The sequence below is a fragment of the Marmota monax genome, unplaced genomic scaffold, assembly GCF_021218885.2.
Source record: "Marmota monax isolate L192 unplaced genomic scaffold, Marmota_monax_Labrador192_F-V1.1 WCK01_AAM20220418_F8-fsc00022, whole genome shotgun sequence".
In the NCBI taxonomy this organism is placed as follows: Eukaryota; Metazoa; Chordata; class Mammalia; order Rodentia; family Sciuridae; genus Marmota; species Marmota monax.
This window is the reverse complement of record NW_026695215.1, coordinates 27,145,273-27,165,715: the sequence shown is the minus strand read 5'-3', so window position 1 is coordinate 27,165,715 and position 20,443 is coordinate 27,145,273. Positions and strand designations below refer to the sequence as shown.

Genomic DNA, 20,443 nt, shown 5'->3' with positions numbered 1-20,443 from the left:
CATTCCAGTCACTTTTTGAAGCATAGGAAGGAAACTTAAGGCTTGGCAATTTTGTGTTAGTTTTCCATGCTTTGCATTTTGGTAGCTATGAAGCCATCTACTTTTTGTTGGCCTGGGCACTCCTTTGAATAACTGTAGAGATAATCAACACATTTAAAAGCACATCTGCTTGTTCCATGGTTAGCTGTTTCTGGTTATGGACATGCTTTTGAGTGTTTGCAGTAGATATTTGGCGATAACAGTTATCTTAGTTCCTTCTTTTATTCTACAAAATTTCCAAAGAATATTCTGAACCCTTTATAAAATGGAGAATATTTTATGTTTCAGGTATTCATTGAATTTGGTCAAGAAAATTCACTTGAATTAAGTAACAAAACAATTTGTATTTTTCATGAGATATATATAAGTATGTATATTGTTTCTTCAAAGAATTACTAATCAGAACTTGCTTTTGTGATAAATTTAAATAGATTGAATTCATTTTAATCTGTTGGTCCTAGTTTTAATCTATTAGCCTAAAATGTGAAATTAGAGTAGAAAATCTGCCTTTCAGCCTAAAGCACTGCTGACATTTCTAGTAGAGTTTGTTTCTTTTTTTTGTGTGTGTGGGGGTGTTACTGGGAATTGAACTCAGAGCCACTCAACCACTGAGCCACATCCCTAGCCCTGTTTTGTGTTTCATTTAGAGACAGGATCTCACTGAATTGCTTAGCACCTGGCTTTTGCTGAGGCTGACTTTGAACTCCTGTTTTGACCTCCTGAGCAGCTAGGATTACAGGCCTGTGCCTCCATGCCCAGCAGCTTTTGTTTTTTCTTCCTAGTCATTTCCTAAAAGTCAAAGGAAGGCTCATCTGGTATCATTGTAACATTTCATAGTGAACTTGGAGTATTTAACAAGTCTAAAAGTGAAAAATTATTATCATAACAAAACATTTAGGCCATTAATTTCTCATAACAAGGAATCCTACTCATTTAATCAAATATATTTTTTTGTGGGGGGTTGGGGGGGTCGTCCCTCAGATTGAGCTCAGGAACATTCTACTGCTAAGCTATATCCCCAGCCCTTTTTATGTTTTATTTTGAGATAGGTTCTCACTAAGTTGGCCAGGCTCCCTCAAATTTATGATTTTCCTGCCTAAATCACCTGTATTGCTGGGATTATAGGTGTGTGCCACCATGTCCAGCTAAATTTGATATTCTTCAAGTTATACTTTCTTTTTTTCCCCCCTTTTCTTTTTTGGTGTGAGGGTTGAACCCAGCGCCTCAATGCAGGCTCACTGTGTGCTCTACCACTGAGCTATAGTGCCAGCCAAGTTATATTTTCTATTGCCCTAGGATTTTTTTTTGTTTGTTTGTGTGTGTATGTGTCTTTGATACCTTGATTCAGTTTCCTGTTGTTCCTATATATTTTGTGCTCACAATGAAATGGACTTTGAGTTGTTTTACTTTTTTTGAGTTTTATTTCTCATCTGAACAAATCACATCTTTTCCTTGATATTCCATTTAAAGAGTGCCACTCCTAGAGATAATTTTCTTTATCCTATGAGGCAGTGGAGGAACTGAGGAAGCCACTTGTGGAGCATTACAATGACAAGTGTATTTTTGTTGTCATATAGAGGCAGTATTAGGGAAATGATAGGATGAGTTAGTATTAGAGTTCAGCAGCCTATAAATTCCATGACTTCCCAATCTCAGGGGTCATGACAGCTGTAGGCCCATGCTACAAATAACACTTCTTCAGGGTTAAGGTGAAGGGTATTTTATAACTCTAATGGTGTATACAATTCTTGAACATTTATTGATTGCTAGCAACACCTGTCTTTCCCCCGATAGGAAAGACATAATTTTGGACCCAACTATTAGTATTTATACTTGAATACCTCCTTCCTTTCATAAAGATTTTAGCTGAAACAATTTGAGTTGTTTGATATAAGGAAACAAAGAGAAGACCTGACATGGTCTCTCCCCTGCTAACCAGAAACTTCCTGTGATAACTAAACAGAATGTTTACTTCAGATTGTCAGTACTTCTCTTTGAAAGTGGTTTCTATTTGAAAAGTGATGATTATTAGCTTAGCATTGAATAATTGCTTCTCCTTCTCTCTGGATACTTTCCCCCCCCCAGATAATTTCGTGTTCTTGTTGATTTTGTTTTTCCAGAAGAAATGTTTTGGGTTCCCACATGAACTTTCTGTGGGATTACCCTGTTGTGGGGCACCTTCGACAGATCGACAGTGCTAAAGAGGGCAAAGATCTTCTTGGTTAATAGCAAAAAGCCAGTTTGGGATGAATCTCAAAAGTTCAGAAACATCCAGACTTTCTCCTTCAGTACTTTTTTCTATTTGGGGTAGCAACTTTGCCTTGTATAGGGGAGGGAGAAGCTAGTTGGGAGGGCTTATGTTTAAGGGGTTCACAAACAGGGGATTTAAGTGTGTCTTTTGTGTTTGCAAGGCACTAACACCACTCCCGTCTGTATTTAAATGCTGTCCCCAGGTTACGACTATGGCTATGTCTGCGTGGAATTTTCACTCTTGGAAGATGCCATCGGATGCATGGAGGCCAACCAGGTTGCTTTATACTTCGGTCAAATGATGCTGGAAGGATTTTTTTTTTTTTTTTAAATGTATGGGGAGGGAGGGTTTCAAATAATTTCACTTTGAAGAGGTTCAAGAAATCAAGTATCTTTAGCGCATACCATATCCTACCAAAAAACAGTTAGGAGGAGAAATTTTTAAAATCCTGGGAATGTTTCTCTAGAAGAGTTAATGGGTACAGAGTGTGTTTTAAAAACTAGAGCCCAGTTGTGGTTGGATTAGATTCCAAAGACTTTAGATGGAAAAATATGACAGGCCTGGAGTGCTTCCTTCTAGAATGTGACTGAGATGGGAATCCTGAAGCAAAGAATGATCCTTGATTGTCCCCAAGGATCTGCCTGGCACAGCAGTTCTAGGCCAGTAGTCACATGCAGACCAAGGGTTAAGTCCACTGATGGTGACTTCTGTGGCACCAAGGTCCTTCCTGTATGTGCGCTTCTTTTAAAAGAAGGCTATTAGGGAGGAGAGAGGAGTGGATTGTGTCCATTGCATTCATCATTGTTCTTTGCCAGTTGGAATTTCATGTTCAAGTCCTTGACTGCATATAGTCAGAGCTGGTGTATCTAAATCTGTACTTATCTTATGTTTGATCCATTTGGAGCTATTTGGCTTGTCACCTAGAATTCTAATCTGTATTTTTAATTGAACCCTGCCTGGTAGTTTTGGGGAGGAATTGCTAAATAGATAGAATTTGCCTTGACACAATGTTTCCTTGGGGGAAAGTAGTTTTCTTTGTGGTGTCTCAGTTCCTCCATCTGTAAAGTGGGAATAAGAAATTTAGGAATATTGATTTTTATGTACCCACTGCCTTTTCTTAACAATGTGATTGCAGTGAGCCCAGCATCTCAAAAGAAGGCTGTGTCAGAGAAAAGTAGTTTTTACATGAGATTTTTTCCTCTTTGCTCCACTCAGCATGACTCATTACATTGTTTCCTTCTTTGGCTGTATTTTCCCTTTATGGATATGGAAATGGCATACCCTAAATGCTTTGGGAGCAAGCATTGATATGAAAAAACCTTTTGATAACCTTACATCTTATTAGCATAAGCACTGTCAAAACCTCAGAGAACGCAGGGTTAACAGGGTTCTTATTGACTTAAAAGGGTTCTTACTGACTATTCAGTGTTCATCACTGAATCAATCATCAAGCAAATATTAGTTTTTATCAGAAATTGTACTCCAAAAATTTTTTTTATGGGGATTTTTTATCTCCTTATGTAGTTAACCACATTTCCTAGATTTTTATTCTTTCACTGTTGGCACTGCCACATGATAGAATCCTCCCTCGCTAAACTGCATCGGCTTCATGATTAAATCAGCACTCTCCAGTTTTGAAGAGAATAAAGGGTTAAATCTATATTTTTATGGTTTTTTTCAACAGTCTGAACAAATTTGAGAACATAGTTTTAAGTTATAAGCAAGTTGTTCCTATCAGTTTTTTGCCACAGTACTTAATTCTGGGAGTAGTGGAACTATAATTGAGGAGATGCCATATCTTTTTTTTTTTTTTTTAAATATTTATTTATTTATTTTTAGTTATCGGCGGGCACAACATCTTTGTTTGTATGTGGTGCTGAGGATCGAACCCGGGCCCCACGCATGCCAGGCGAGCATGCTACCGCTTGAGCCACATCCCCAGCCCATATCTTTTGTATTATTATTCTTTTTGTTTTGTTTTGGAGTACAAGGGATTGAACTTGGGCACTTGACCACTGAGCCACATCTCCAGCCCCCACTTTTTTTTTTTTTTTTTTTTTAATTTAGAGGCAGGGTCTATTTAGTTGCTTAATGCCTCGCTTTTGCTGAGGCTAACTTTGAATTATTCCTGCCTCAGACTCCTAAGCTGCTAGGATTATAGGCATGCACCACTGTGCCCGCCTGTATTATTATTATATATTTTTCCTAGAGTGGCATTAATTTTTATCAGCATTGTTTAATCTTTGATTTAAAAATATCAATATTTCTTTTCTGGCTCTTCCCTCCATTCCAACAAAAAATTTCATCTGAAGTATCCAGTCCTCTAAAAGATAATTTCAAACAGAACTAATGCAGCCTTTTGTAAAACCAAGGATTTTCTTGGGCACATTTTCTATTGGACCACATATGGGAAAATGCTCAATTACATCAATGGTATTGAGAGGAGGTTACTTACCAACATTTTGCCTTACCCTCTTCATTCTGGGAACATTCTTAAGTCTTCCAGATCCCTGATAAATGATCCCTGTTCAGTGAATAAAGCAGGAGCAGGGCCAGTAATCTTTCAATTATGAACTAGAGTGTTTTGACAGATAGTAGTCCTTATGCATAGGATACAAAGTGGTGCTGTTTTTCAGGAATACAATTAATTAATTAATTAATGTATTTATTTATTTATTGTTTAGGATACAGAACCCAAGGGTGTTTTGCTACTGAGCTATATTCCCCAGCCCTTTTTATTTTTAGGCAGGATCTCACTAAAGGTTAAAACTGTCCTTGAACTTGGCAATCCTCCCTTGGGCTCAGCCTCCCCAAATTGCTGGGATTATAGGCATGTACTGCCAGGAATATAATTAAGGGGGGTAGCCTCTAACTTCAAGGACCTAATAATATCTAGAAAGGATTTGGAGATTAAATAGTGCTCACAAATCCCATAGACTATTCTCTCAAGCTCCATATTTTTGTCTGATCTAATTTTTAGTATTCATTAGAGTTGATCCTCATTAAGATACCTTCCATATCCTTATATAGTCAAACCCCATTTCCTATTTTTTATAAATATATATTTTTAGTTGTTGATGGATATTTATTTATTTATTTATGTGCAGTGCTAAGAATTGAACCCAGTGCCTCACACATGTGAGGCAAATGCTATACCACTGAGCCATAACCCCAGCCTCATTTCCTAAATTTTTATTCCTCCACTACTCATAGGACAGATTGCTGGCACTACTATGTGATAGAATCCTCTCACTGAACTGCATAGATTTTATGATTAAATCAGCATTCTTTTAGTAGCCTTTACCATAGGTTGTGTGCATATTGTTCTGAAAGGAAAATTTTTGAGAATGAAATCTCTAGAGAATTTTTCATACTCAGGTAATATAATATAATATAATTTTTCATACTTAAAGGAAGGCAGGGATGGGGATGTATCTCTGTGGTAGAGTGCTTTCGTAACGTGCTTGAAATCCTGGGTTCAATCCTTAGTGTTCTCAAAAAAAGAAAAGAAAGATAGAAAGGAATGCATCTGTAGTCAGATGTTATTCCCTAGTTGGGTTATCTTTGGCATGTTTCTTAACCTCCTGAGGCCTCAGTTCCCTCTGTTCCCAGTATCTCAAGGGGTTCTTGTTAGGATACTAGAGATGCTGCAGGGAAGGACAGAGTATATATAACTTTATTTTTAACTGGAGGAAAATGATATCAGAAAGTTGATAAAATAATACAATATTTGATAGTGTTGAGAGAGAAAATGAAGCAAGGTATTGAAAGAATAAATGAGATGGTTAGGGAGCTTCTTGAGAAGTGACATTACATAATGACTCTTGGTTAGGTGAATAATGTGGGTAAATCACTTGGCATAGCACCTGGCACTTAGTGAGCATTTGATATTACATGATTATGTTCTTTTTCTCTTCCTTCCCCTTCCTCCATATGTCAGGTAATTTCTAATCATAATTCTAGGAAAATAAATATATTTTTATATTTTGGGCTTATTAAAATTGATGAAATGCATGTAGATTAAGCTCCTTATGACACAGTAGTTAAGGATCTTCTGAAAGACATAATAATATGGGGGGAAGAAATTCTGACTTCAGAATGAATAAAGTGTTTATGGTAGGTGAAATATTTCTGTCCACTCATTTATTCTCCTTTCCTCCAATTTTTAGTTAACAACTTGATACAGATTCTGATGATCATAGATCATCAGAGATCATTACTTTTGAGTAGGGCCCAAGTGTGAGTGTGTTTATACTTCTGGAATTTCTATTAAATGTTTCAAGCTTGCTTGCTTATTTATTTATTGGTTTGGTGAGAGAGACATGGTCTCATTAAGTTGCTTAGGACCTAGTTACATTACTGAAGCTGGCTTCAAACTTGTGATCAGTTTTGGCTCAGCCTCTTGAGTGCTAGGATTATAGGTGTGTACCACTGTACCTGGCTGAGTTGCATTTTTCATAATTTTTCACTGTCCTCTTTGTGTGAAATAGTCTTTTATTTATTGACCCTTGTAGGTTTAGGGGTGGGAATAAAAGAGATTTCTACTAGCTTTCTTTGCTGAATATTCTGGGTTTGTATGCAGTAATGAAGTTGCTCGGTATGATAATCAGGGCCCTTATATCCCTTTTCCATTGTCTACATGAAGATGTCAAACAGTAGGCCTCTCTACAACAGTCCTGAGCATTATGACTGGAGATTTCACTAAGCCAACAGCTGTCTGTCTGTGGAAGTAGTTTCCAGTAGGTATGAAGGTACGATTCGGTTAGCCTTTGTCATCTGTCTATCTAGGAGAAAGGGGAAGCCAGTGAACACTTTAGTCTTTCATTTCACCTTTGCTAGGAAATGTATGTCTAACACTGTTATATGTTTTTTTGTTTGTTTATTTTGTTTTTAGTTGTAGTTGGACACAATACCTTCATTTTATTTTTTATGTGGTGCTGAGTATCGAACCCAGTGCCCCACACGTTCTAGGTGAGTGCTCTATTGCTGAGCCACAACCCCAGCCTCTGTTATATGCTTTTGGCTTTCTTTTTTGTCCACATTTCTGGGGATTGAGGGTGAATATCTTTTTTTTTGCTATGTATGCCTTTTTACTGAGATTTGGAGAAATGAGTAAGAAGCATTGATCTCTTTTTTGTTGTTGTTGGTACTGGGAATTGAACCCAGGGATGCTTAACCACTGAGCCACCATATCCCCAGCCCTTTGTTTTATGTTTTATTTTGAGATAGGATCTCATTAATTTAGAGGCTTAGAGCCTCGCTAAATTGTTGAAGCTGACTTTGAATTCATGATCCTCCTGCCTCAGCCTCCTTAGTCACTGGGATTACAGGCATGTGCTACCATGTTTGACACATGCATTGATCTTTTTCAGTGGATGGCCATTTGTACTTAGTTCCCTGAAACTGTTGGCGATTAGCCTATAGGAAGTAATGTTTCATTTTCTCAAATTTGCAGTTGTGATGCAAATTTTTGTCTAGATAAAATAAATACTAAAATACTCTAATTAAAAAAACTCTGGGAAAATAATTATTTAAATTTTTTTATTTAACTTTCTGTGTGTGACCCAATCAACCTTATTTTCTAAAATGCAAGGAAAAGGATGCTTTTATTAACACAAACATTCCTTCAGACATGAATTATTTCTAATGTGGAGAATGAAAACTGGAATGCATGAAGTTTTATGAAATAGTGTTGTGTTTTGTTTTTAATTTTTAGTTGTAGTTGGACACAGTACCTTTATTTTATTTATTTTTATGTGGTACTGAGGATCTAACCCAGTGCCTTACTTGTGCTAGGCGAGCACTCTACTGCTGAGCCACAATCCCAGCCCATGAAATAGTGTTTTTTATGTTGAAAAAATTAAGAGAGTTTGGGTTATTGAAGATACCAAGATGGCCTGTGTGTTTGTGAAGGTAGGTAAAAGGAAGCCAAATTTTAAGTGTGGTCTGTTTTCTTGATTAAAATTAAAGTGCAACATGGGAAAAAGCTTATATTTTTGGTGATGGGAAGACTGTGAGGTCATGATGGAAAAAATTAGTGAAGAAAGCTGGTTCATAACTAATTCCAGCAACTTGGGATGCTGAGGCAGGAGGATTGCAAGTTCAAGGCCAGTTTGGGAAAGGGTAAGACCCTGTCCCAAAATAAAATGAAAAGGGCTAGGGATGTAGCTTAGTGGTAAAACACCTCTGGGATTAGATCCCCAGCACAAAAAAAAAAAAAAAAAAGCCAGTGAAGACTCAGCTTTTTGGAAAAGTACTCAAGGTGTTAACAAGATAATGCTATCTGATATTTCAGTACTTAAATTGTGTGCATTCCAAGAAACAAAAGCTCTCCACTAATCTATGTAAATTAACAGGAAGGTTGTAGTTTTACTTAAACAACTCTTATCCCAAAATTATTTGACTCAGGAGAATGTAGTGTCTAGCCAGAACTCCTCTACCACTTGTGGCTTGAGTCAGGTCATTTTGCCTGGAAGCATCAATCCCAGTGCCTTCTGATTGTCCCCAACAGAGGGATTGATGGAACATAGGAAAATGCAGTTCAGAAGGAGTGCAAACCAAGTATTATGGAAGATTCTTGTTCTCAGGAGTGGGGTATTCTGGAGAATTAATAGTGAATTTAAGGATTGGCTATTTGATTATGCATTTTGGTTACCATCCAGTGATTAGTACTAGACTAGACATGAGATAGTATAGTGTAATAGTTAAAATAGACTCTGGAAGCAAACTACTCTCGTGGTTGAGTCATTCTGTCTCTGTTACTTTCTACTGTGTAACTTGGGCAAGTGGATTAATTTCTCAGTGCCTGGGTGTTCTAGTGTCCTTCTTTTTGTGAATTAAATTAGTTAATACAGGGGCTGGAATTGTGGCTCAGTGGTAGAGTCTTGCCTAGCATGTGTGAGGCACTGGGTTCGATTCTGAGCACCACATAAAAATAAATAAAGTCCATTGACAACTAAAAAAAATTAAAATTAGTTAATTAGTTATGCATGTAAGGTACATTTGAACTGGTCCTGGCATGCATTGAATATTGTATGTGTGTTTTTTGTCATCCCAACTTCTCATCTGATTGAAACAAGAAAATCTTAGCTTACAACAGTTTTGGACTTGGTAAAAGAGGATTTCGTGGAAATGCCCAGGAGAATCTTTCTGCCTCCCTCCTCCTCCCTTTCCCTGCCTCCCTGCCTCCTCCCTTTCCCTGCCTCCTTCCCTCCCTCCCTCCCACCCTCTTCCTTTCTTCCCTCCCTCCCTACTTCCCACCCTCCTCTTCCCTTCCCTCACTCCCTCCTCCTCCCTTCCCTTCCTCTCTCCCTCCTTCTCCCTTTCCCTCCCTCCCCCTTCCTTTCCCTCCCCCCTCCCCCTCCCTTTCCCTCCCCCTCCCTTTCCCTCCTCCCTTTTCCTCCCCCTCCCTCCTCCCTTTCCCTCCCTCCTCCCTCCCTCCCTCCCTCCTTCTCTCCCTTCCTCCCTCCCTCCTTCTCCCTTTCCCTCCCTCCCCCTTCCTTTCCCTACCCCCTCCTTCCTCCCTACCCCTCCCTCCTTTCTTTCCCTTCCCCTCCCTTTCCCTTCCCTTCCCCTCCCTTTCCCTTCCCCTCCCCTTCCCTTTCCCTTCCCCCTCCCTTCTCCCTCCTCTTTCCCTCCCTCCCCCCTCCTCCCTTTCCCTCCCCCTCCCCCTCCCCCTCCCTTTCCTTCTCTCCCTCCTCCTCCCTTTCCTTCTCTCCCTCCTCCTCCCTTTCCCTTTCTCCCTTCTCCTTTTCTCTTCCTCCTCTCCCCCCCTTTCTTTCTTGTTGAGTCTGTTGATTGAGATTAGGGGGCTGCTTTCAGGTTTCCAGTAGCTTCTCTACTGCTTTAACTTTCAAGTTTAAAATACTCTCAAGAGTAAGAGCCAGGTGCCTGTAATCCCAGAAACTCCAGAGGCTGAGGCAGGAGGATTGCAAGTTCAAAGCCAGCTTCAGCAGATTAGTGAGGCACTTAGTGACTCAGTGAGACCCTGTCTCTAAATAAAATATAGAAAAAGGACTGGGAATGTTGCTCAGTGGTGACGCATCCCTGGATTCAATCTCTGGTACCAAAAAAAAAAAAAAGATTAAGAGTAGGAGACCCATAATGCTACACGGAGTATAGTAAAACCATGCTGAAATCTAGCTTCTTGCCTTAAAATCCTAAACTCTCATACCAGCCTCTGGCTTTGCCATACCTCAGGTTATCATTATAACAGGTACTTCCAAACTTGAAAAATAAACAATGATCCATTGACTGTTTTAGGGGACCTTCCAATATGTCTTCTATTCTATGATAAGTTTGTTATTTCTGTGGATTGAAATAGTTTTGTTTTATTTATTTATTTTTTTTTGTGGCACTAGGGATTGAACACAGAGACACTCTATCACTGAGCTGCATCTCCTTTTTTTAACATTTTTAATTTTGAGACAGGGTCTCATTAAGTTGCCCAGGCTGGTCTTGAGCTTGTGTTCCTCCTACCTCATCCTCTCAAGTACTTGGGCATAAAAATGTATGCCAACTCACCCAGCTAATTTAGTTTTCAATTTGCTCTAAATTGTAATGTGCCATGTACTTCAGTGTTGTCACATATCTTTGAGCTTGTATTTTTAACTAATGTTTGACTTTTTTACAAAAGTGGGATTGTGTGAGGTGCTAATTTTCATTGTCTCATGGCTTTTTTAAAATATATATTTTTTAGTTGGACATAATACCTTATTTTATTTGTTTATTTTTATATGGTGCTGGGGATCAAACACAGTGTTTCATGCATACTAAGTAAGCACTCTACCACTGATTCACAACCCAGGCCCTGTCTCATGGCTTTTTAGAACTGGAATATAAATGGTTATAGAAAAAACAAGCAGGACATGTTTAATGGATTAACTTGGAGGTTATACAAAAGTACAGTTCAGTTTGTGGTCTTAAGTAGAACTTTGACTTATGATCTTGAATACAAGGTACTGTGGTACCTTTAAGAAGTAGGAATTGATGGGAGGGCCTTAAGTCTTTGGAAGAATTCTCAAAAGATAGTTCTCCCTTGTTCTTCAAGAAAGTGTTTTTACGAAAGGAACAAGACTAAGACTGCCAGGCACAGTGGCCCACGCCTGTAATCCCAGTGGCTTAGGAGGCTGAGACAGGAGGATCCTGAGTTCAAAGTCAGCCTCAGCAATGGCAAGGTGCTAAAGCAACTCAGTGAGACCCTGTCTCTAAAGAAAATACAAAATAGGGTTGGGAATGTGGCTCAGTGGTCAAATTCCCCTGAGTTAAAAAAAAAAAAAAGATTAAAACTGACCCCACTTAGTTCTCTGCTTCTTGGGTCAAGAAGTGGCTACTTGTTCCTACCATCCTCCCTCCATGATGTAAAGCCATCTGTTACCTTCACCAGAGGTTGAACAAATGGGGGCTGCCTGATCTTAAATTTGGAATCTCTAAAACTATGAGATAAATAAACCTCTTTATTTTATAAGTTAGTCTGTCTCCAGTATTTCACTGTGGGAACAAAAAAGTAATTAATATGGAAAATTCATACTGAGAATACATCCAGATGATGCTGAGTTAATATTAATAGGACAGAAAGATTTAGAATTCTGGATTCATTACTTTCTGGTTCTTTTTTAACTTTTGAAACTCAAGTTTTCTCATCCAAAGGGATAATCATAGTTCTACTTTAGAGAAATTTTGAAGTTAGAGTATATAATGTATGTAAAGTACCTGGAATTTGGTAATTGTTTTGTACCAAAGGATGATTCTGTAATTCTGGATTCTGGTTATACCAATTCCTGTTTTTCTTTGGCTTCTGTTTTTCTTTTGGCCTCTGGGAATTTAGAACTGCTTGAAAAGCATCATTATTACTTTGAATATCAACTGGATCTTTTACATAGCTAGTCCATGTGGTGCTTTTGTTTAGTGCCTTTTTCATGAAATTGAGATGTCTGAGTGACATAAGAGAAGGGGCTGAGTAGCACCTGTCCTGACAGTGTCTAAGGGATAAGTGCATAGGTATCCAGGGATGTGAGGGCATGGCCATGTTAAAACTTTTGCAGTAGTGGACATTGTTTTTGAAGCTAGCATTGGCAGATAGTTCTTCTATCATTTTTTTTTTAAGAGAGAGTGGGAGAGAGAGAGAGAGAGAGAGAGAGAGAGAGAGAGAGAGAGAGAATTTTTCAATGTTTATTTTTTAGTTCTCTGCGGACACAACATCTTTGTTTGTATGTGGTGCTGAGGATCGAACCTGGGCAGCATGCATGCCAGGCGAGCGCCCTACCGCTTGAGCCACATCCCCAGCCCCGGCAGATAGTTCTTCTATCATGAAATTCTCATAGGCTATAGGTGATAGTCATCCAATGTATTGAACTCTGAGGTTATAGTGCATTTTTGTTTCCCTTTCTCCTCAGTACCAGGTGCTTAGGTGTTGTCATTCTAATCCATAGAATTCTCTAGCTCATAGATTATATTTATACATTTCTTATAAAGGATATTGATGGAATAAATCATTTAGTATAATAATTATTTTTAATCTCACATGGTGAAATTAATAATGCTAATGTTAGCTGGACATGGTGGCTCACACCTATAATTCCAGCTACTTGGGAGGCTGAGGCAGGAGGATCCAAAGTTCAAAGCCAGGCTCAGCAATTTAGCCAGGCCTTAAGCAATTTAGCAAGACCCTGTCTCAAAAAGAGCTGGAGAACTGGCTCAGGTAAAGCGCCCCTGCTTTCAATTCCCAATACCAAACAAACAAACAAACAAAAAAACAAGTTCAGTGCAGCCTAGGCAATGTAGTGAGATCTTGTATGAAAGCAAAGGGACTGGGGTGTAGCTTAGGGGTAGAATGCTTGGAAGTCTTTACATCTAGCAAGACTCTATATACCAGGCCTGCAGGATTAAATCCAACTAAAATGAAATATAGATTCATTTACTACCTATACCCACCAAAAAAAGATTGTTTTATCAATTTGTGAGGAAGGTAGAAATTTAAAGCTTGCATGGTAACACATACTTGTAACCCCAACAATTAGGGAGGCTGAAGCAGGAGGATTGCAAATTTGAGGCCAGCTCTGGCAACTTATTGAGACCATCCCAATGAGGAAAGTTCCCATTCCTGGACACTGTAAAGTTTTTTTTTTGTGTGTGTGTGTGTGTGTCGGGGGATGGGGGTGGTGCCAGGGATTGAGCTCAGGGACACTTGACTGCTAAGCCATATCTCCAGCCCTATTTTGTATTTAGAGACAGGGTTTCACAGAGTTGCTTAGCACCTCAGTTTTCACTGAGGCTGGCTTTGTATTCAAGATCCTCCTCTCAGCCTCCCAAGCTGCTGGAATTACAGGCATGCACCACTGCACCTGGATGTAAAGTTTTTATAGGGACTTTTTATAAAAGATACAAAGGGTTGAAAATGAGAATGTATGTATTTCAGGGGTAGAGTGTCCTTATGTTCAATGCACAGTATTGCAAAGGGGAAAGGGAAAAAAAAGGAAATCCATCTGTTCATTTTTTAAAGACAGATATTCCTGTAATTAGATGATTTGTAGTTTCCTATAATTGCTATCTAAAGCTCAAATCCAGTGGGGAAAAGACCAAGCCACAACTGGAGTATAGGTGCCTTTTTTATATTTCTTAGAGGAGCCCTTTAAAAAAAAATTATTCTATCTTTGTTTTTAAATACCTTTATTTTTATTTACTTATTTTTATGTGGTACTGAGGATCAAACCCAGTGCCTCACATGTGCCCGGTAAGCACTCTACCACTGAGCTACATCTCCATCTCTATCCCCCTAGAGGAGCCTTTTTGTCAGCATTGACATTGTGACTGTTATCTTTGACCTCTAGTATAAGGGGGAATGCTGGAGTTCTTTTAATAAGGGTGGGGGAAACTTTTTAAAGTTCACTTACATATATCATTTACTCATTTGAACTATACCATTCATTGATTTTTGAATAAATTTATCCTGTTCTTCAACTATCATCATAATGCATTTTTTTTTTTGTTTTTTTTAGTTGTACATGGACACAATATCTTTATTTTGTTTATTTATTTTTATGTGGTGCTGAGGAATGAACCCAGGGTCTCTCATGTGTGAGGCAAGCGCTCTACCACTGAGCCACAACCCCATCCCCCATAATCCAGATTTAAAACAATTTTCATTATCCTAATAAGATGCATTTACATTTTTAAACAAATAATTTCAAACTTATGGAAATGTTTTATAAAAATAGTTGAGGGTCAGACATGGTGGTACATGCTTATAATCCTAGTGACTTTGGAGGCTGAGGCAGAAGGATTGCAACTTTGAGGCCAGCCTGGGTAATTTAGGAGACCCTTTCTCAAAATAAAGAATAAAAACGGTCAGGAATCTAGCTCAGTGGTAGAATGTCCTTGTGCTTTAGACTAAGAAAAAATAGCAACCAGGGGAAAAGGGAAGTAAATTTACTGCCCCTTCCACTGGTTTGATAATATTTTTTGTAAGGGTTTTGTTTTCTTTTTAGTGTAAAAGAGTAACATTTAATCAAGGGAGAAGAAAAGAAAAAGAGCCCTTGCCAAGCAGTAGAGATTACTGAGGACATGTGTTAGACTAGGGGATTATGTGGCTGATGGGCATTGTTCAATGTTCCTGCTAGTCACTAAGGCTATTGGCCCTAACTTTTATGTTAATTAGGTGTCTGGAAGGTGACTTGATAGGCTCTGAGGTATTCTGATTTGTTGTGCCCTTGTAGTTGTAATTTTCTGCAGTCTGCACTCAGTTCAGTCCCTATTCCTTTTCTTCTTCTCTCTGGAACAAAGAACCCTTTTCCTTTTTCTGTGGGACAAAGGAGTTGACTAGAGTGTTTAGAATGTTTGCATAGGGCAATCCATTTCTATGGAGCAACCTACACTTTCCATATTTAGAGAAACCTTTTGGGGGCCCATTTCCTTAATTATCTGCCTATGTTTTATTATCTGACTATCCTACATATTCAAGTTCCCCCTCTGAAGAAGTGGCCCTTACTGCTGTTAGGGGAAAAGGGGATAACCATTCTGGGTACTGGAAGCTGAAACGGGACATTATTAGGGGAAGGGCAGTCAGGGTCTTCCTACAGAGATTCTATTTTGGATTCCTTCTATAGGACCATTTGTAGCTTGAGTATCTTGCACATCAGGTACTCCAGGGATCCACGGCAGCAGTGCGTGGGGTAACTGGATAAGGTATACATAGGGCAGGGATCGTGCCTTCCAAAGAAGCCCCAAGTTGGGTACCAATAGGAAACCAGATTTAATGCTGTTAAATTATGGCAGACAGGGTCTGTTTATATTAACAGCTCTTTCCACAGCAGGCTACACCTCCTAGTGTTACTGTTGAGCAGTACCTCTGCCAGCCATTCAAGGCAGTAGTTTTTGTTTGTTTGTTTTTTGGTACTGGGATTGAACCCAGGGTTGCTTAACCACTGAGCCACATTCCTAGCCCTTCATATGGTTATACCCCATATAATGATGGGATGTGAATTGTGGTTAGTCAAAGAGAAGATAACCTGACTTGCTTGCTGTGAGTCATCTTTTTCTTCCCTTGGTTCCAACAGAATGAGGAATGGCAAGTAGGGTTGAGAGTAAAATGAAAGTATAGATACAGCTCTTGTTCCCGCTCCAGAGTATCACAGTCACAAGCTTAGACTTGTATCCTTGGGTTTGGAGCTACAGAACAAGACCTGTTTGGGGTGGGCCAGAATAAATTCTTGGAATAACCAAAGGTGATAGACATTTTTAGAATCAGCTTGAGATAGCACTAAGATAGTCTGTCCTCCAACAGATTTGGGGGAGTGGTTAGGAGTTTATACCAACTTGGGAGAAGTTACCAGAAAAACCAAACAAGTTAATTCACATTTCAGATAGTTGTCCAGGGAAAATTTTTAAAGTAAGTACTGATTTTCACAGCTGTTGTTATGCTATATCAAATATTTGGATCTATTAGATTATCTTTTCATTGGACTCTATTTTAAGAGGAAGTTTACACAGCTAACAAGGGCCCACAGACTAAACTGAATTCAAGGTGAAAGATGATATTCTCTTAATAAATAGCACTTTTCTGTAAAAGGGATTTACTCTGTGTAGAATGCTGTATATAAGGCTGAGTACCTTCTGTGAGGCCCTGGGTAGGTGGTATATATTTATTAATGAATTAAATAGACATGTTTCATTATATTCTAGTGGGATAAGTCTTTAAAAATCTGAAAAAGTTTTTAATGTTTTTGTTTTTGTGATGCTGGGAATCAAACCCAGAGACTGGAACATGTTAAGCATGCCCTGTACTACAGAGCTGCATCCTCCACCAAAGAGTTTTTAGTTATTTATCTATGTTTGTTTTGCAGTGGTGGGAGTCAACTTGCACTACATGCAAGTGCTTTACCACTGAGCTATATTCTTAGCCCAAATTTTATTGACAATAATTAATGTATATTTATAGGGTACAATGTGATGTTATGATACGTGTATACGTTGTAGGATATTGAATCCAGTTAATATATCCATTACCTCATATACTTACCAATTCTTTGTGGTAAGAACATTTGAAGTCTACTTGTTTAGGAATTTCATTATTTACTGTGGTCACCATACCATGCAGTAGATCACTAGAATTTATTCCATAACACAAAATTTACAATTTTACCTTTTTTTTTTTTAATGCCAGTAATTAAACCCAGGGCCTTTTATTTTAGAATTGAGGTATATCCATTGTCCATTTAAACCATTTTTAAATGTACATTCAGTGGAATTAATTATATTCACATTGTTCTGCAACCATCATTGCTATTCATCTCTAGAAATTTTCATCTTCTGAAACTGAAACTCTATACCCATTAAACCCCCCTTCCTTTAGTACCTGGGAGCTACAATTCTGTACTTCAGTTCTATAAATCTGATTATTCCAGGTACCTCATATAAATGGAATTATATAATATTTATCCTTTTGTGATTAAGAGTACTTCATTCAGCATGATGCCTTCAAGACTTATCTAGATCATATAGCATGTGTCTGAATTCTCGTGTTTTTTAAGGTTTAATAATATTCTATTGTATGAATAGACCACATTTTGTTTATCCATTCATTCATTGAGTATTATGAGTAGTAGTTCTATAACGTGGATGAACAAATATATCTTCTCGTTTCTGCCTTCATTTCACTTGGGTATATTCCAGGGAGTGGAATTGTTGCATCATATGGTAATTTTATGTTTTTTTTTCTTTTTTTTTGGAATTATATATTCTTTTTTATAGCTGCATAGTACTTCACCATGTAGCTTACCTTTCTTTCTTAGCCAGTGCTCTACTGATGGACATTGAGGTGGTCTTTAGTCTCTTGCATTTAGAAACATACTTCAGGGAATGAATCCCCAGAATTGAACTTCATGCATTGATGTACATGTATCTGTAATTCCCACTCTCCTCTGTCCCGGGGAATCAAATCCAGGGCTTTGGGCTTATTAGGCAAGCTCTTTACCTCCATTACCACCAAGGTATATATCCCTAGATGTTTTAACTATTTTTTAGTTGTGTAGCTTATTTCTCCTTAAGTTTTAAATATTCTTTGTATTTTTGGATATCAGTCCTATAATAGATAAGTTTTCTACAAATATTTTCTCCCAGTCTGTAGCTTGTCTTGTTATTTTCTTGATAATCACCCCCTTATTTCCCCACCACCCAGAGCTAGGGATCAGACCCATGTATAGGGCCTTATACATGCTAGGCAAGTACCCTACCACTTGCTATACTCCCAGCCCCTCAGTTCTTTCTTCTATATGTTCTTTTGGGGTTGTATGTAAAGTCATTGGTAAACCATAGATCATCTGATTTTTTATGTTCCCTTCTAAGTGTTCATAGTTTTGCGTTTAAGTATATGATCCATTTTGAGTTAATTTTTGTAAAGGATGGAAGATCACCTCTTTCCCCTTCTCTGAGCTGGAGATGGAACCCAAGATTTCTCACATACAAGGCAAGTGCTCTCTCACTGACCTATATCCCCAAACCCATAAGGTACTTTTTGTACTTGGCTGTTCAGTTGTTCCAACATTCTTTGTTGAATAGCCTATCCTTATTCCATTGAATGACCTTTACTCCTTTGTCCAAGATCATTCAGCTGTTTTTGTATGAATTTTTCTGGGCTGTTTGTTTTGTTCCTTTTTTCTATTTATGCATTCTTTTACCAGTACCATGCTCTTATTTATTGTAGCTTTACAGTAAGTCTTGAAGTTGGGTAGTGTCAATCTTCTGACTTTGTCCTTCTCCTTCAATATTGTGTTGGCTATTCTGGATGCTTTCCTTTGTTCCATAAACTTTAGAATCAGTTTGTTGATGTCCACAAAACAAATTGCTGGGATTTTGATTAATAATTGCATTGAATCTTTAGATGAAATTAGGAAGAACTGAAATTTTAGCAATATTGAATCAATCTTTCCATGAACTTGGATTCATTTATATATTTAGTAAGTCTTTGATTTCTTTCATTAGAATTTTATAGTTTCTCTCATATATCTCTTATACATGTTGTTAGATTTTTTAAACAAATAATTTTTTGTTGTTATTAATGTAGTACTATTTTGTTTTTAATTTCAAATTTCAGTTACTTTTCCCATTATATAGGAAAGCATTTGACTTTTGCATATTAATTTTGTGTCTTAGCCCATTTTATATTGCTATAACAAAATACCCGATGCTAGGTACTTTAAAGAAAAGAACTTTATTTGGCTCACAATTCTGGTGTTTGGAAATTCCAGGAAAGCATCATGGCACTGGTGTCTGGTGATAACTTTCCTAGATTTGTCAAAACATGGCAGAGAAATGGAAAGAGAAAGAGCTGTTTATGGAAGGAACCAAGTGGGAGGGGTAGTCTCACTTTATAATAACCTCCTCTCTTGGGAATGAATTTACTCTTCTGAGACCCAGCCCACTCCATGAGATCACCTTTAATCCACTGATGAGGGTAAAACTTCCCATGACCTAATTCTATTCCACCTCTTAAAGGTTACCATCTCACAACTGCCATACTGGGGATCAAGCTTCCAGCAGATACTCCCTTTGGGGGACAAACCGTATCTAAACCAGAGCATCTTATACCTTACAACCTTGCCATAATCACTTAGCTCCAGGATTCTTCCCCCAACCCCGCACCCCATATTTGGATAGTTCAACTAGATAGGTCATTTGCAAACAAAAACGGGTTTTTTTGTGGTACTGGTCATAGAACCCAGGTGTGCTAAGCTGCTGGAGCTAGGCTTCCTGCCTCAGCCTCCTGAGTAGCTGAGATTACAGGCCTGGGCCACCACACCTGGAAAATCATTTTATGTCTTCCTTAAGAGTCTTTGTGTGTTTTATTTTATTTTATTGGGTTATGGTGTTAGCTAGGACTTCCAATACAATGTTGAAATGGGACATCCCTTCCTGGTACCTGATCTGGTAGGAAAGCATCTAGTTTCTTACCATTAAGTATAATATTAGTTGCAAGTTTTTTGTTTGTTTTCACAGGTGTTCTTTATCAAATTGTGGAGGTTTCCACTATTCCCAGTTTGCTGAGAGTTTTTATCTTCAATGGGTATTAGATTTATCAAGTGCTCTTCATACATCTAATGATATTTTGTGTGCTTTACTTCTTTAATCTGTTGATGTGATTTTTTTTTTTGGGGGGGGGGCTACTAGGAACTGAACCCAGGGGTGCTTAACCACTGAGTGACATCCCCAGCCCTTTTAAAAATATTTTATCTAGATACAGTGTCTCACTGAGTTCTTGGGGCCTCACTAAGTGGCTGAGGCTGGCTTTGAACTCAAATCCTCCTGCCTCAGCCTCTCAAGCTGTTAAGATTACAGTAGTGCACCGCTGTGCTCGGCCACTAATTGATTTTTTAACATTGAACCAACCTCGTATAGCTGGAATAAATTTCATTTAGTTGTGATATAATTCTTTAACTTTGTTGGATTTGATTTGCTACTATTTTGTTAGAGAGTTTTGCATTTATGTTTATGAAACATACTGGTCAGTAATTTTCTTGTATTTGGTTTTAGAATTAGTCTAATGCTTGTCTCATAGATCAAGTTTTATACCAGGCATGATGATATATATGTTCCTCTATTCCCAGTGACTTCAGAGGCGAAGGCAGGAGGATCTCAAGTTTGAGGCTAGCCTCAGCAAGT

General features: G+C 38.2%; 1 protein-coding gene across 8 annotated transcripts in view; it reads left to right on the top strand.

Annotated features, from left to right (window-relative positions):
• Positions 1-20,443, top strand: part of Rbm6 (RNA binding motif protein 6) — a 99,286-nt gene that overhangs the window by 46,134 nt on the left and 32,709 nt on the right. For 6 of the 8 annotated variants that reach the window (XM_046431302.2, XM_046431301.2, XM_046431304.2 and 3 more), the window contains one exon: positions 2,493-2,566. The exons of the other annotated variants lie outside the window; for them this stretch is intronic. In XM_046431302.2, the coding sequence (XP_046287258.1) occupies positions 2,493-2,566 (74 nt within the window). The remainder of the gene's footprint in view (positions 1-2,492; positions 2,567-20,443) is intronic. 8 annotated transcript variants of the gene reach the window in all.